This window comes from Anoplophora glabripennis, unplaced genomic scaffold (assembly GCF_000390285.2).
Source record: "Anoplophora glabripennis isolate ALB-LARVAE unplaced genomic scaffold, Agla_2.0 scaffold530, whole genome shotgun sequence".
Lineage (NCBI taxonomy): Eukaryota > Metazoa > Arthropoda > Insecta > Coleoptera > Cerambycidae > Anoplophora > Anoplophora glabripennis.
This window is the reverse complement of record NW_019416648.1, coordinates 244,356-262,111: the sequence shown is the minus strand read 5'-3', so window position 1 is coordinate 262,111 and position 17,756 is coordinate 244,356. Positions and strand designations below refer to the sequence as shown.

At 31.8% G+C, this 17,756-nt stretch overlaps 1 protein-coding gene across 1 annotated transcript in view; it reads right to left on the bottom strand.

Annotated features, from left to right (window-relative positions):
• LOC108911691 overlaps positions 1-17,756 on the bottom strand; it is a 90,479-nt gene that overhangs the window by 14,858 nt on the left and 57,865 nt on the right. The window contains exons 11-14 of the mRNA XM_018716682.1: positions 14,298-14,494; positions 13,862-14,098; positions 4,550-4,745; positions 2,949-3,213 (exon numbers count right to left, since the gene is read on the bottom strand). Of these exons, the coding sequence (XP_018572198.1) occupies positions 2,949-3,213; positions 4,550-4,745; positions 13,862-14,098; positions 14,298-14,494 (895 nt within the window). The remainder of the gene's footprint in view (positions 1-2,948; positions 3,214-4,549; positions 4,746-13,861; positions 14,099-14,297; positions 14,495-17,756) is intronic.

Below are 17,756 nucleotides of genomic sequence, written 5' to 3'. Positions count from 1 at the left end.
TCCGTAATATCTCGGGTTCTAATAAATTTTTTTGGAATGAAACAAAATGGAAATTACTTCTTTTAAAAAAATAAAATGTTTCACAAGTGATTTCGTGTTTGGGGGTTGCAACCCTTATTTTTTATTTCAGGAAAACTAAGTATATTTTCAAACATTTTTTATATATAAAAAATTCATATTGATTCAAAATATTAAAAATATGCTTTATGTAAACAAATTGACAAAAATAATTTCTCATTTTAGGGCGCGAACAACACCCTAGTACTTCCCTAGTGTGCCAAAAATTTCTTAACTTTTTCTCTAATCATACGAATATTTTTTTCTCTTGGTCTAAAACGGATTTAAACAGATGCAAACTACCCCTGATGTTCACCCCCAAAAACAGTATATCCGTGATATCTCGGGTTCTAATAAATATTTTGGAATGAAACAAAGTGGAAATTACCGAACCCGTTTTTTGGGGGATGAAGAGCAGGGGTAGTTGATGAACAGCAGGGGTAATTTGCATCAGTTTAAATCCGTTTTAGACCGATAGAAAAAATTATTTGTGAACTATCTGTTTTTTTATAAGAAATAATTTCCATTTCGTTTCATTCCAAAATATTGATTAGAGCCTGAGATGTCACAGAAATACTGTTTTTGGGGTGAACATGAGGAATAGTTTGCATCCGTTTAAATCCGTTTGAGGCTAATAGAACAAATTATTCGTATGATTAGAGAAAAAGTAAAAACTTTTTATTTTGTAATGTAAATTCTAATCGTATAGACATTTTTCGCTCATTAGGGGGTTGTTCGAGAACTTAATTTTGCCAATTTGTTTACATAAGTTATATTTTTAATTTTTTTTAACAAATATGAATTTTTTATATACAAAAAATGTTTGAAAAATATAGTTTATTGAAATAAAAAATAAGGGTAGCAACCTCCAAACACGAAATCACTAATGAAACATCTGTTTTTTTATAAGAATTAATTTTGCATGTTGTTTTATTCCAAAATATTGATTAGAACCCCAGATATTTACAAAAAACTGTTTTTAGGGGCAAACTTTGAGAATGTACTTCACCGACATATTATTTAATAATAATAATGCAGAATTATTATAAATACCCGACTCAATATACAAAAACACATACAACTAAAAGAATTCTTTTAGGTTATGAAACATGAAACAAATCAACGTAGAGCGCAAATAACATTTACAAACGTTATTTCTAACATAACGTTTTAGCGTAAAATGTGATACATACTCGGCCTGATTGTATATATATCGTCGCCTAATCGGTAGAACCTGCGGACTGAAGCTGAAGATGTCACACTGGATCTATACTTCGATAGCAAGACCTAGGATTTTGTATGGTGACAAAAAACACAAAAAAACTCAGCGAGGGAAAACTGAATAAAATCCAGAGATTGGCCTGCTTGGGTATGACGGAGGCTATGTCATCGACCCCGACAGCTGCGTTAGAAGTCATGCTAAATCTGCCACCGATTCATAGAGCGGTGAAAGGAGAAGCGTGGTTAGCACCATACCGACTCAGGAATAATAAGAACTGGAGTCCTTATTCCAAAAATATGGAAATATCTACGTCAGAACCAATTCTGGGGAAGATATCCGACAAGGTAGTTCCAAATATTCACTTCCATAAGCCATTCGAAACTCAAATACAGGATCAGAGCAAATGGGAAGAAAAATGTTAAACCCTGCAAAGATGGAGCCTGGTATGGTTTAAAGATGGCTCCAAAATGACAAGGAGGGCGGGTGAAGGGATATAAGGACTATAAGCTATAGTCTGAGTAGGTTTCGTACTGAATTTTAAGCAGAAATTTTATCGATAATGGCATGTATAATACAGAATGTAGGTACATAAAGGTTATAAACAACTGCATCATACATATTCTGTGAAAGTCAAGCAGCAATTCAGACACACACACACAAGATAAGTTAAAACTTGTGTGGGAGTGTTTACGAGTACTGATTGAACTATTTCCTAGTGTGGTCAGCGGGCTCTGGGCAAATTAACTGAGTTAGAATATAGAAAATACTGGGCCTCGAGACCATGCGAAGGAACTTATGAAATATCCTTTGCAGGAAAAAACAAATGAGTTGCTGAGCTTAAATAAAACTTGGCTCAGGAAAGTGACGACTTAGAACTGGACACTGCCTCTTTAGGAAGCATCTATAGCATCTATATAAGATAAAGCTTGTAGACAGTTGTAGAATGACACTTCTGGGTAAACCCTTTTTGGAACCTAAGGAGCTGAGAGAAATGTGGGCAAAGAAACTTTTGGACTTTGTTAAAAGGATAAAGCTACTTGCTGAGTAGGTTTAAACTTAACCATATGAAGAAGAGGAAGAAGAAAAATAAGTGATCAATTTAGTCAAATGACATTTTTAAATCAAAACAAATAACATCCAACCCGTTTCTGACTATTTAAGAATTCAGAGAATGGTAGCGTTAAACTTAAACGTTAAATTTGGCATGCGGGACTATCTTTTTGATATCTACACATGTAAATTTTGAATGCTGTGTACATATAGTGAATAAAAAATCTGGAGTATCGCTGTTTTCTAAACTACATACTTGTTTATCTTTAAAAATTGTTTTAACAAAAGTTTTTAGAATATTTTTCTGCCCCTCGGCCTTTTTCAATTTTTCTTATCAGTTCATTGTCATGATGACGAATGTACCTATTATTTTATTTACGTCACATCAATAGGTCACGGAGAGAAGAGAGAATGTACGATCGAAGTAAATGTACTGCTTGTGTGACATGCCAATATAATTTTGCACAAAAATTTTGGATTTCACTTTTCACATTTTCGATTGTTTTATTACTGAAAAATACTATACTCTTATAGTTCTCACATTTCAGTATTCTATGCAGCTATAATAACAGTGCTATGTTTGAAACCTTCAGGCGAATGCTAAACATTACATACGTACCTTCATCACAGCTGTATTGTTTGAATTAGGAACAGCAAAAATAACCCATAATCCATTGTCATCCACACTGAAGTCCATATAATTATACTGCCCAGAGTATAGTCTAGACAATTTAGTGTTGTTGGTGGGTAAGTCCAGCGACACCATGCTCAAATTTTTCAAGTGAAACTTTATTATTCTGCTGGTATCCTTGACATTATAGAAAAAGGCTCCCTTGTATATCACGTGACTGTTGCCCCCGAAAGGATGATCCAAATGATAATTTCTAAAGGTATAAATAGAAATAAAACATTTAAATTTGAAGTAAATGGAAATATACATTTATTTCTCAGAAACAAATTTTATTTTATTATGAGATAGATTAAAAATTTCAGAGTGATCTGCGAAATATTGTTATAAAGAAAATATTTTGTTTATGCGAATGGGTATTAAACATTTCGAAGTATATTTTATAAACCAATGAAATCAAAAAAGTTTATTTGAAGAGATAAAATTTCAATTAGTATTTAGTGAATATTAAGTAGTATCATGTGCAAAAAGATAAAATTAAATACTTCAGAAAAACCTGAAGAAACTAGACCGAATAAAACGACAGTTGGATCAACAGATCTTTTACAGAAACATAGTTTATTCATGACGTACATCATGTACAGGGTGTAGTAGCGACGTTGCGACAAACTTTAAGGACTTATATATTATATTCCTTTCGTCAAAGCAAACAAAGGAGTAAGTGTAGCAGTTTTACCTAAAATAATTGCTAAAAGAACAAAAGTCTTTCAACTCTTGAAAGAGTAGAGGACATAGACCTCCAGTTTTATTCGGCGTGGAAATTGAAAAGGGCTCCCAAAAGTTATCTGAAGATAGAAATATATTTTCAGAAATTTAAAGATGATTTTCAAGTAAAACTGTTGCATCTCTTGAATTTCGTTTGCAGAATGCGGTTTTTATAGTTAAAAATCCAAAAGCTATTGCAATTTTAGAAGCGTTTTTAGCAAGAAATGTTCTGGAGTAGCAAAACATGGACGAAAATGTAAGTTTACATTTATTTGGTGGAAACTAGTTAGACGAACAGATTCCAAATTTCTGTAGATAGTTCCCCTGACTCTTGAAAAATATAAGTAAAATCATTATTATAGCAAAATATATTTAAAACTTCCATCCATATCTGAAAATATATTTTCTTTAACCAAATAATTTGTCTTTTTAGAGTTCAGAACCTCAGAACCCTCCTAATTCTGACACCAAGGAAATTTTGTTCTTATTTTAACACTGTATCAAATTTGAAGTGTAAATTTTCAAAGGTTCTTGAGTAATTCATCAAAAACTGTCCTCATTCAGTCTTTGAAAGATTATAAAATATTTCGGAATTATTTTGGGAAAAATGTTACTCTTATATATTTTTTTGTCTGATGAAGGAATCAGCTTCAGTATAGCAGTGCGCTATTACACACGGTATATATATATATGTTTTTCTCAATCAGACAGTAACGGACTAAACGACTATGAAACTGAACTAATTTCCAGAGATTTTATGTTGAATTTCGACGTTCGACATCCAATTTCGAATATTAGCTATTGCCAAATAAAACATTTCTACTTACTTGTTAGACGTGTCACTCCTAAACATTGTCTTATTGTCGTATTCGAAGAGTACGTTGGATTGGTTCTCATAGGTAACCCAAAACTTCTCGTGTTCCTTCTCATTAGGCGCGCTAGCAGGGTCCCGCATCCAAGAACCATAAGTGTAGTCTGTGTACCGGAGGTACACCGGTTTTCCAACGGCGTAGAGGACACATTCTTAAAGATAATTAACATTAACAGTCTATACTGTCTTTCTTGAAGATTATCTTTTAATTAAAGTGAGGAAATATCAATATACAAACAGACAACATACAGGGTGTTAAAAAAAGACTGTAAAATATTTAAGGAGGTAATAGTATGAACCAAAATAAGCAGAAGTCTCAATAAACATGGGTCCGCAAAGTAACGGTTGCAGAGATATTGAATGTTTTATGTTTTTTAGCCACTTTTTTTATTTTGCAAAAACGTTGTGTATTTTCTTATAATAGTTGGTTGATGTTTAGTGAAATAAACAGTACGTATTTGACAGTTGTTCTCAGTGCACAAGTTTTCTTTCGCTATGGCTGGTTACTCTAACGCAGAATTAACAGACATGCATTTCATATATGGTCGTGCTAATGGGAACGCCACCGAAGCGACGTCTTTATGTTGACGCTTATCCAAATCGCCAGATTCCTTCACAACGCATGTTTGGAAGAATTCACCAAAGATTGCGTGATACCGGTTCCTTAAGCAAACAATGCCATTTATCCGGAAGACCAAGGTCCTAGAGCAGAAGAAGAAATTCTAGCACTGGTAGAGCAGAATCCAGGTACGAGTGTGCGGAAAATATCAGCCGAGGTAGGAATTAGTGGTCCTCTTGTTTGGAGAATCCTTCACGAGCAACTGCTTTATCCATACCATGTGCAACGAGTACAGGCCTTAAATCCAATAAATGATCATCAAGCACGTTTGGTTTTTTGCCGCTGGTTTCTACGTCATGATGCTGAAGACCCTCGTTTTCTTGCAAACATTCTTTTTACTGATGAGGCCGGGTTCACAAGAAATGGAGTGTTTAATTTTCACAATACGCATATTTGGGCCGACGAAAATCCTCATACTCTAATAGAATCTGGACATCAGGCACGTTTTTCATTAAACATTTGGATGGGTATTGTAGGTGACAGGTTTCTAGGTCCTGTTGTATTACCAAACCGATTAACAGGCGCTGCTTACCTCAACTTTCTGCAGAACACACTGTATGAGTTTTTGGAAGACATTCCTTTGAATCAGAGGCAACAAATGTGGTTCCAGCATGATGGTGCTCCAGCTCATTTTTCCATGGCCGTTAGAGAGCATTTACACCAAACTTTTCCACATAGATGGGTAGGAAGGGCCGGACCTGTTTTATGGCCTCCAAGATCGCCTGATCTGAACCCTGTAGATTTCTTTGTTTGGGGATATTTGAAGACATTAGTGTATGGTACTCCTGTAAATAGCCTGGAAGAGCTGCAGCTACGGATTAATCAAAAGTGTCAAGAAATCCAAACCAAGGAGGGTGTTTTCGAAAGAATTCGAATATCGTTGAGACGAAGATGTCGTGCCTGCTTGGAAATGGACGGAGGTCACTTTGAACATCTTCTGTAACTTTGTTTTCTGTTTGTTAAAAGCTTCCTTTGTCGGTTTATTCCTAATAAAATAAAATGTTTGAAAAACAAATAGTGGTCCATATCTCCGCAACCGTTACTTTGCGGACCCATGTTTATTAAGACATTTCTGCTTATTTTGGTTCATACTATTACCTCTTTTTAACACCCTGTATATAGAAGTTTTTACTTGAAAATACATCATTTATGTCTTTTACATAAGGGGTCATCCATAAATTACGTCACACGTAAATGAGGAAGGAGGGTATCACCGAAATGTGACAATGTGTGACAAGGGGCAGGGGGTCAAAAGTTTTGTGACGTCACATGTTAAAATTTAAAATACTAAAACGCGAAATTTAGATGTGAATAAAAAACTATAAAAATCTACGAACTTGATCTATATTTATTAAGAATTTAGCATTCTCGCTATCTGAAATATTGGACTTTATGTTGATTTTATTAGATTATTTAAGTAATAAAAAATGTAAAAAATGAAAATAGCTGTTTTCTCTCGATTATGTTTAAATACATGCCTAAATTTAAAAAATGTGTGACGTCACATCAGGATGGGGGGGGATTATAAAAATATGACAACCTGTGACAAGGACGGGGGGAGGGGTTCAAAAGTCCTAAAATTCGTGTGACGTAATTAATGGATGGCCCCTAACAGAAATCTACATAAAATTTCTTGTAAAATTATATGGAGATTTTTCATAATGTTTCCGCTGTTTTTGAGACAGATATTCATGAGTTGATAAAAATAATTAGCTGTTTACAATATTTGCGAGGAACTTCATTTAACAGCGTTAGATGTGTCGCAGATTCTGAGATTAAGAACATGTACCAAAAGTTCCACTTTTACAATTACGTTATTTGTCAATCCCAAACCGCGAAAACAGTCAGAAGATCATATTATTGTATTTGTGTTTGTTTCCTGCTGAATAAATTAATTTATTTTCACCTGGTATAGGCATAGTTAGGGTTAAGTTGGTAAATCAACACAGTGCATGGAAAGTCGTAGCTGTCCGCAACGGTTTTATTACCAGGGTTAGACTATTTACTTCTTCTAGTAGGGGAAAACCAGAACAACGTTGTGTAAGAACTCATTTAAAGAGAGCTAGATGTAGCAAATGAATGGTGTAGTAAGAAAATACTGTTGGTCAATCCGGAAAAGACAATAATAGTATCACCAACAACTCCCAATAGATGGAAAACCCAGCAAGACGACTGGGTTTAACTGGAATGTGTATCCGAAAAAAAAATAGTAGACCAAACGAAGTGAGCTTTAAGCGTGAGTCAGTACCTAGATAAAACCTGGTGACTAAATGTACATACACGTCGATAAGTTTTTTATAGTAACGTATAGTAAAGATCAGATAGAATGATTATAAACTTCTCTAAACCTTTCAACAATCGAATAACAAATCAGGCAGAATGGGTATCGATATACACAGGAAACATGAAACCTAGAATGGTTTACGGATGTCTCCAAAATAGACAGCATAACAGGTGCTAAAGTGATGAGATTGAGGCCCAGGTGGTAAACAAGTTATAACCTTAGAGTCTTTTCTGAATCATTCAAGCTTAAATTTTCGTTATGTTATAAGCTCGCGTTTGATAGAAAAATTATTATTGGGACTACACATGTAAGTATATCAACGTATAGTAGAATAGATACTAGAATAAAGGCCTTAGATTAAAAAAAAAATGTGTGATATAAATTTGTTTGGAATTGCTAATTGAACTGGAAAACAACAAAGCAGTGAGACTATCAGCATTTGGTATTCCTTGCGGTACCGTAAAACAGACTTTGAGGTTCATAACGAACATACTGGAACTCAAGACTAAAGAAAATTCAAGTGAACGAAACTTGGACGCTGTTGTCTTGCGGAAGAAGGCAAATGAAATGCTGTTGTAGAGAAGATAAGATTTAGGGAGATATCAGGATTAGCAGGTACATCTTTAACATTCTGAACAAACGTAAGGATTTTGCACATCTGAAATTCTCTCTTTGGTAAACACTTCTTAATACGAGGAAATCAAAGACACATCGGCTAGCAGATTTTTTAATTTTGTACAATAACAAATCTACTAGACAAATAGATAGATACTGGAAAGCACAAAAGGTCAGAATTATCCAAAATGATTCGGGTTTCTTTAGACAACACATCTACATGTACCTAACGATTAATTTTGGGATTGATTTCAAAACGGCGTTATAAACAAATTGTCCCAGGATCAAGCAAAAGTCGCTGGGGAATTCGCTCTTTTTGCATTAAATAGAACTTATTTTTACAGCAATTAAAAAAAGGGAAATCATGTACGCCTCTTTGTGTCCAAGACAGCTTTTTTATGTAACATTAATTGTTAATTAACTATTGGATGTACCGAACCGGCATTTTAGAAACAATTAAAGAAAGAGTTAAACTTTTATTTTCAGAAAGTTTTACATTGATTGTTCATGTAATAAACGCACTAGCAGCAGTAAAAGTTAATGAACGGCCTGCACACGCCTACACACAGGAGCGCCAGGCCCGCGTATAAGCGTGAACGTCGCTCTCGTCGTACGCGAGATTTTTTACTTGAACGGCTCAAATTTGGTTCAAGAATATCGCAATTTTCGGAAACTGATATATCCGTATTCAAGCATTATTTTACAGTTAACAAGTTAATGAAAAATGACTCTAAATACCTTAAATTGTAGGTAATTTAATTGGCTACAACATAAAATAAAAAATATTCCGATAGGTTGTCTAGATTTTCGTGGGCAGTAAAAAAAGCGAAAAAACATAAATTTGATATTTATTTGCAATTTGCCAACTTAGCGTCACTTCTTTCTAGTTACTTTTTTGATGTTATCATCATTCTACATACCCTTTCCCGTCACAAAGTGCAATAGAATGTCTATTAATAATTTTTTCAAGTTTTCAGGTTTTATGATCTAATTCGACTGGAGTATGATAACATATTATCATATTATGGCACGGTCGATATTCATTCACATTTAGTATCCGAAAAATCACTGAAAATAATATGGAAGAGCGTTCCTTGAGAAAAACAAAGCAGAAGTTTTCCCTTCGTCTAAACGACTGCCTGCTAAACTAATAATAATAATTCAACGGCTCCAGCACACTAAAAAGTAATTAAAACGACAAAAAATCCCTTCTTTAGTTACCTAGAATGGTCGTTTGTAACTGGTTAGTAGTCCGGTCACGATCTCGGAATTGCTTATTGAAATGGGTAGAAGGAAATCCTCGGCGAATTAAAACACCTCACAGTTGACGAATAAAGAAATTATGGGGAATTTCAGCTCTTTTGGTAGCGTCAGGTTCTGAATATTCAGTCGAGGAATGATATATTTTTCTAACTTCTTTACTTTTAAGAATTTATGCGCTGCTATATTACAAATTTATTTCGCAATAATTATTTTAATGCTAATTGAATTTGGAAATTAATTACAGAATTTAATTAAAATTTAATTAGAAAATGTATCTCATTCAGAAACCTACTTATTCCGAAAAATTAATAGTTATTCTTTATACAAGAAAATCAAATTGTAATTTATCGACGAACGGAAAGTATTAATTCTCAAGCGACGAAATTGGTAATTAAATATTCTTTAGGAATCAATAATTAAGTTATAGGATCTTGTAATAACAGTAGGTAAATGTTACCACAAAAGAGGAAAACGTCATTGTTAATGTAAGTTACTTCATTGCATTCCAGTTGGTTTCTTTAATCTGACGATTTATTTTCAGTGGGAAATTTCCCTTTCTTCACTATCGAACACTTTGTAAGAGTTTACTTTTCATTCTCATTTTTCTAAAAGTTTTAAGTTTTTTTCTGTTAATATTTTTTATGTATATCAGAATAGAAGCTGACTGATGAGACAATTCCAAGTAAAATGTGGAAATAAAAAGATCTTCACAGCAGCTATTATTTTTGCGATTAGTCTTTTTCAAGGATGATAACAGGAAAACAAAAATACAGAATGTTTCTTTAAATGTATTATTTAACAATTACAATCTATCGGGATGTGTTTTAATATTAATTATGTTATACATATAATTTTCAGTTTTTATTTTGGATAATTTATTTATTACTGGTCGTTTACTAGGTATTAGTGTAGTGTAATTCAATGTACACCTAGATTTTTGGTATTGAAAATTTTGTATATTTTGTGTATTTTTGATTCATTTGATTATATTTACTATACAGGGTGATTTAGTCATAATGTCATTAATTTTAAGGGAAGATAGGAAAAAATTAGTAAAATACGAATACCCGATTAAAAAAAAAGCATTTTCAAATCATTATTTCAACCCCTTTTCGGACCGCTCCTGACCGCTGACGTACATCGAGAGTGAATCTTGACTTACCGTAGGTACTGTTCGGTCGCTAACTTAACTTTAATATTGTTAACATTTTCACTATTTTATAATTGAATAATATGAGTTTTTAGTATTAATTATTTGGTTTGTAGTACTACCACATATCTAACCCATATGCAACACTTAGAGAGATAGAGCTACTTTGTGCAACACGAATGGAGATACATCCAAGTTAAAGGGACTGAACGCATGCGTATTTCCCAACAGAACAGCTGTATGACAACGTAAGATGATATTTTCAGATTTACTATTATTTCGGCATTAAACAGAATAAATATGAAATACAAAACTTTAAGGATATATAAATTTTGTAGAGTAAAATAGAGTGTTTGATTATTTTGCCCATAAAATGATGCTACGTATGAACGGTTTTTATGTGCGAATTAAATACATTACCGATGAAGCCCGAATACTTCCATACCTACATGTTTTATCTCCGTGTGGTTTATGTTAGTGACGTTATGTATAAATCATATAATAGCCATTTTGGGCATTTTGTAAACATTGTTGCCGTTAGCTGTATTGAAGTGTTTTAAAAAGTGGTTTACAGTGGATTTATAGTTATTTATTTTTAAAACTTTGGCGTTTTTATTAACAATTTTTTGCAGTTACAAATAATGTCTAAATCAGTATCGGAAATGCAAGAAAGAAAATAAAAATATACATTTTTTCGGTTTCCTAAAGAAGAACAATTGTATGATTATTACTTTTTATATAGGTAATCTTAAATTGCTTATAAAAATTGTTTAAATATTAAATTTTTATAATATAAATTGTTCTTTTAGATGTCGATAGAAAAATGTGGACACCCAGAATTAATAATGCATGGATAAAACGATTTCAAATTTACATAACTAGTGTAATACCTTTTGGAAGTTAAATTGACATATTTTCTATATTCATTATTCAGTTAGATAACAAATTTGATTGCTAATTGTATTTGTAACTACCCAGAAAACACCATTTGTAATTTTTGTAAAGATGTACCTCCAGTTCAACATCCCTGTCCAAATTTTTCTTTGGACTATTTAATAAAGTAACTTGTAATTCTGCGAATTTACTACCACATAAAATCTATTAATAAAAATGTTAGTAAAACTCCTAATATAAAAAATGTAAAATTAAACATGTGTATAATTTGTTATTAGGTATTTTATTTCAACAAAAAATTAATGATGCGAACACTTAGCAATTTTATTTTAATATATTAGTTATCTAATTTATCATCCCGGTTAGACAGACACTTTATCAATTAAGTGAAAATTGTGATAAATGTAGGTGTAAGCATTTTATGTTCATGTTCATTCAATATTTCGAATTGGTAACACTTTTTTCAGATATCAATTTTTATTGTCCAATCTGGCAACGTTTAGCATCCAGTTTAAATGGACAAGGTCAACGACGGCATCTGTGCCTTATCAAAGGAGTGTCGCATATGGGTTAGATATGTGGTACTACAAACGTACTACGAACTGAATAATTAATTGAATATAATATTAAAAACTCGTATTCAATTATTTTAAAAGTGACTTATTGCTTTTCAAAGAATAGTGGTATCTACATATTTAAAACTTAATAAAGTTAGAATCCGGTGCACTTTGATTTTGAAATTAATTGCAAAATTCAACACGCACAACATGCGACAGCTGTTTCGTTCTAACTAGTCTACTTAACATCTTCAAAATCGTAAAAAATACTGATAACTCGAGTTACAGGATAATTGAGGATTCATTCGATTCGGGATGACTTGTACAAAAATGTGTTTAAAAATCGTATTCGCACATAAACAATTACAAAGGTTATAAACAAATAAAGATTTAAAAAAACTGGGTTCGGTTTTTTGAAAATAACTCAAAATATATGTGTTAGTTAGCGTCGATCTGAAAAAGGATCCTATAAAAATGTCCCACCTACCGAATCTCTATTTCATTGTTTATAACTTCAATTTATTGCTGAAAATAGGGCTTTTAGCGTCGAAAGCAATGCACGTACTGCACCGCAATAGCGATATAAGACATAAAAAATGAATGATATTAAATATTAATAAAAATTTTTAAAAAATTATCGTATTATTTAGACTTGAATAAAAAATATTCCGTTGAGAAAAACATTTTTCATTCAAAAATTTTAGAGTTCACGTTAGCAATCAAATTCGGATAATTGTTTAAAAAAAAAGCTGCTATTATTATTCAGCTTCGTGGAGACCTTTTGACAACTATACTTAATGAGATCACATTGCGATATCTTTAATAGTTATAACTCATTAGTGTTATTAATTTTCTTAGTTAACAAAAAATTAAACATTAATAAAAAGTTGTCAAAATATGTTTTAAGGGGAAATACTGTTGGCACTGTTTTTATGTTAGAAAGTGACAAAAAAAAAATTGACTAAAAATTTTTTAGTAATTACATTTGCTTAAATAATTTTTATAAACAAATGCTATAATCACATATTTTTTCAAAAGAACAGTTTTTTGCATTTGATTCTTTATGATTTTTTTTTTATTTTTAAATGTTTGTAATCGTTTTTTTTTATTTTATGGTTATTTAAATAATACAAAAACAATATTAAAATTCTTTTCTTTGTCTAAATTTATAATTTGCAATTTTCCAGAAGATTAGTCTTTTTTTTTGTTGAAAATTTATTTGTTTATTTACTATACAATTTGTTATATCTAGTCAATCGTCAAAAGTGCTATTATTGTTTTAGATAGAAAAAAAATAACAAAACCAATCATACATACCTAATTTTTTGTCAAAAAATGTTTTTTCTATTTTTTATAGAATTTTTTAGAGCGGCCATGCGATTTGTCTATTTATAAACGGCTATAACTTTTAAACTATTAAATATACAGTTGTGGAATATTGTAGACAACATTGTAGAATATTAATTCATCTTTGAGCTTTCGACCAAGTTTGTAGCTATTGTAGATAGTATGTTACATGAATTTGTTTATGAAAAATGAAGCTTTTCTTGGTATTATTCAGTCTTTGACTGCATATATCTCATAAACAATTGAAGTTACAAATATGATTTTACTAAGCAATAAAAAACCTATACAATAAATATTTGACTCAATCGAATAGTCGAATTTTTTAAACATTATAAGACTTTTTACTAAAAATCATGCAAGTTTAATTGTATTATTTTATTTTTTATATTCATCTTAATCATTTTGATTTTGTTCAGCTCATATTTATATTTCAATACTTAAAACGGTAAGTATTCTATTTTATTCCTAATTACCTTGGTGAATGCTCATTATCCTTGTACATCCATGATTACTTTTATGACATATAATGAGTAACTCACCCTTATTCCTGTCGCCAATGCCTCTATATGTCTGATCCTCATTATACTGCCGAACGTCCCACTTACTGATGAGATCGATCAGTGATACCCCGGTGGTGCATTTGTTGTCGCAGTCGGGGCATCGGATGGGTGGGCACAGATCGTCTGGAGACTTCTTGATGGGCGGCAAAGCACCGAAGATTTTCTCCTTCACCTGCTCGCCGCCACCACGGGGTGGGGGCATCCGAGGATCAATTTCTGAAAACAAAAATGGTGTAAACTATCACAGCCAGTGGCGTAACTTGTTTCTAGCGTGGTTGTGAATATATAGAAATTCAGATAAAATACATTTCAATTTAACTCTCACTAAATGTGCACTTGTTTATTATTTGAAGTAGGCTACAAGCAGATATTATAAAAAGCATGAATAATCTGTTGCTAGTAGTTAAAAACTTACCGAAAAGAGTGAATTCTCCTCTGGTCTTCTGCAGTTCGTTTTTGGCAATGCAATAGTATAAATACCGCATGTCCATCGCATTCACTCTGGTGATGTTCAATTGCATCCGAGCCTTGTAACCATCCTTCTCCAGCAAATTGTCTATTCGATATTTATCGCCGTTTTCTAAAAGACGACCGTCCGATCGCTCCCAATATCTGAGAAAATAACCATGTTTGTGATTGATGATGACATCAAAAGGGATGATGACGAAGAAAATATTGATTAAGATCATGATGATAATAATAACTATTATGATGGTGGTGATGGTGATGATAATTATGTTGATGGTCAACAATTAAAATAGAGTCAGACGAATATAGAAATGCTTGGTAGGAAGGAAACTTGTAAAATGATGAAATGAAAAATTTCAAGTAGTACCGACTATTTTAATGTAGACTGAAAATTAAATAAAGGGTTTCTATGTTTTTAAATTCTGTAAAACATTTAATTTACAATTGTATTTTTAAGCATAAAGTTTTATTAATTTTATTCGAAAAGTAGACTCTTTTAGAGTTTCGAAATATCTTCAATAAATTCCAAAAATTAAAATTATGGGTATAGAAATATAAGATTTACTAGAGTAAGTATTTAGATAACACTTTGTTATTCTCGTTTCATTCAAATTGCCCATAATAATGTTTTAAATCGAGGAAGAAATATAGAGCATAACAGCGATGTTATGGCAAACTTTCAGAACTGATTTAAAAAAACAAGATTAATATTTTTAAGACTGAGCATTTTGGACCAGTTGAACATGTAAAATTAAACATTTGAACAAAAACTAACTATACTCTCTCCAAATATATTTCAGAATGCGTCAATTGTATTTCAGATTAGTTAATGGTATTTCAGAAAGCGTAATTTAAATTTCATATTAGTTATATGTATTTTGGAAAGTAACAATTATATTTTAGAACAATAAGAAATGCAAATTGTATTTTAGATCTGAATTCTGGAAAGTATTAAATGTATTTCAGAAAAAAACTAAAATAAGTTTATACTTGCAATCCATTACAGATATCAAAATTTCACTTTTCACGTTTTGTACACTGTAATAAAAAAATCGGTTTGAGTGAAAGCAATAAAGGTATAGAGTGAATCTTTTAAGTATGGTAATTTTCACCGTTGTTCCTTTCATAACGCTGTATTGTCATGATTTTCGTAGACCAGGAAAATAAGCTGGGAAATGACCATTTCACGACTTTTTGTTTCGGCAAGCTGAATTTATAGTTGCTAAATATTATCATAAAAATGGGGGAAATATTGTTTACAGGGTGGTTAATTGTATAATATTTAAATTCACTTTTCTCGCTTATAACTTTTTTCCGTTCATTTCCACGAGAAAACAGTAATGACTTTTTTTCGTCTTAAAAAAATCTACAAAACTAGCCCTCGAACTACAAAAACTATTGATTACATCAAAAGTTATAAACAGAAGAAGTTTATTTATGACTATAAACTGCGTTATTATTACCAGAACGTTTTGGCATTGCATCCTCTCATTCCTTATCACTGTCTAATAACTCACACGAAATCTGGAATCGGTAAGTTGAATAGTTTACAAGTTATGGCCTTATAAATAAATTAACTAATTATTAGTCTTAACGATCCCTAGGATCTTCCACAATCGCACTGATTTGTATCATGATAGATTTCATAATAATACGTTGAAATCTATCATTTTTTTAAATTTCAAATTTGCAACCTGGATTTTTTTTATTTTTTAGCCTTAGTTGCAAAATGAAATATACGACGCACGAGCGTGATATAGTTACCTATATATTATTACATATTCGGAAAGCTTATGAAAAGAGCTTTAAGTTAAAAAGAAAATAGTCAAGATTTGTTGAAAAACAACGGAGTTACAGACTGTCAAACTTAACGGCCTATTGTTAAACAAATTAGGTTGGTAGCGGCAAAAAAGAATACTGTCACAACTGGCAACCCGAGTACTTTCCCAGGTAAAAATATTTTATTTGTGGAAGTATGTTAAGTGCATAAGAAATATTGTCAAAAGTCAGTGGGTCGCTTGATTTTCGGCGAGCCGTGGCGCGGCAGAAGGGTGGGGGAAGCGATTGACAGCGAGTCCGAAGAAAATGACGATAATATTCATAGTCAATTCCAGGTTGCAAATTTGAAATTAAAAAAAATGTATATAAATTTCAACGTATTATTATGAAAACTACCTTGAAAAAAATCAGTGCGATTGTGGAAGATTCTCGTTATCGTTCAGACTAATAATTAGTTAAGTTGTTTATAAGGCCATAACTTGTAAACTATTCAACGTAACGATTCCAGATTTCGTGTGAGTTATTAGACAGTGATGAGGAATGAGAGGATGCGATACCAAAACGTTCTGGTAATAATAACGCAGTTTATAAATGTTTAATTCAAAAGTCATAAATAAACTACTTCTGTTCCTGCTAGTTTTGTAGATCTTTTGAAGACAAAAAAAAAGTACTTTACTATTTTCTCGTGGAAATGAACGGAAAAAAGTTATAACCGAAAAACGTGAATTAAGTAAAAATTATACAGGGTGTAACGTAAAGGTTGGGAATAAATTAAACGGTTGATTTTTTATTTAAAAAAAAAAATAAATATTTGTCATATATTATGCTCTACGGGTTTTCTTTTCCAAGCTACAGGGCGCTAAAAATTTTCAAAAAATTTAGTTTTTTTTAATATCATTTTCAATGCAAAAGTCTTTTTTCAATGCCTATTTGTCCATGTTCGGTAGCTGAGTCAAAGCATACTTCATAATGTTTTTGTTATTTTCTTTTCCAATGTTGCTAACATTGGAAGAAAAAATGGTATTTACACAAGTTTTATTTACAGAAAAATAAGGAATAAAACGCAAGAGGATAATTTTGTTTAAAATAAAAAATATTAAAAAAATGTTTTTACCAGCAGCGTACCACAATTTTCTTCAAAAAACCTTACGGAACAATCCGTACGCACGCCACTGAGTAACTTACAATGTCAATCTTTTTCCTGTCACTAGGGGATTATCAAATTAAGCCAAGGTTAAAATTTCGTTCCATTATCTTATAATGTTCGAAAATTATTGGAGAAAAACTAAATTTTTTGAAACTTGTTAGCGCCCTGTAGCTTGGAAAATAAAACCCGTAGAGCATAACTTCATATGAGAAAAATTTATTTTTGAAACCAAAAAATCCACCGATTAATTTATTCCCAACCTTTACGTTACACCCAGTATAATTAACTGTACACTGTAAACAATCTTCCCCCCCCCCATTTTTATGACTGTGGAAACTAACTAATATGTTATTGAACATAATATTATTTATCATTTATAGTGATAAATTCAGCTTGCCGAAACAAAAAGTCGCGTCCAGCTCTATATTTCCTGGACTATACGGACGCAATGCGAACAGCACATTCTATGAGAAAAGTTAA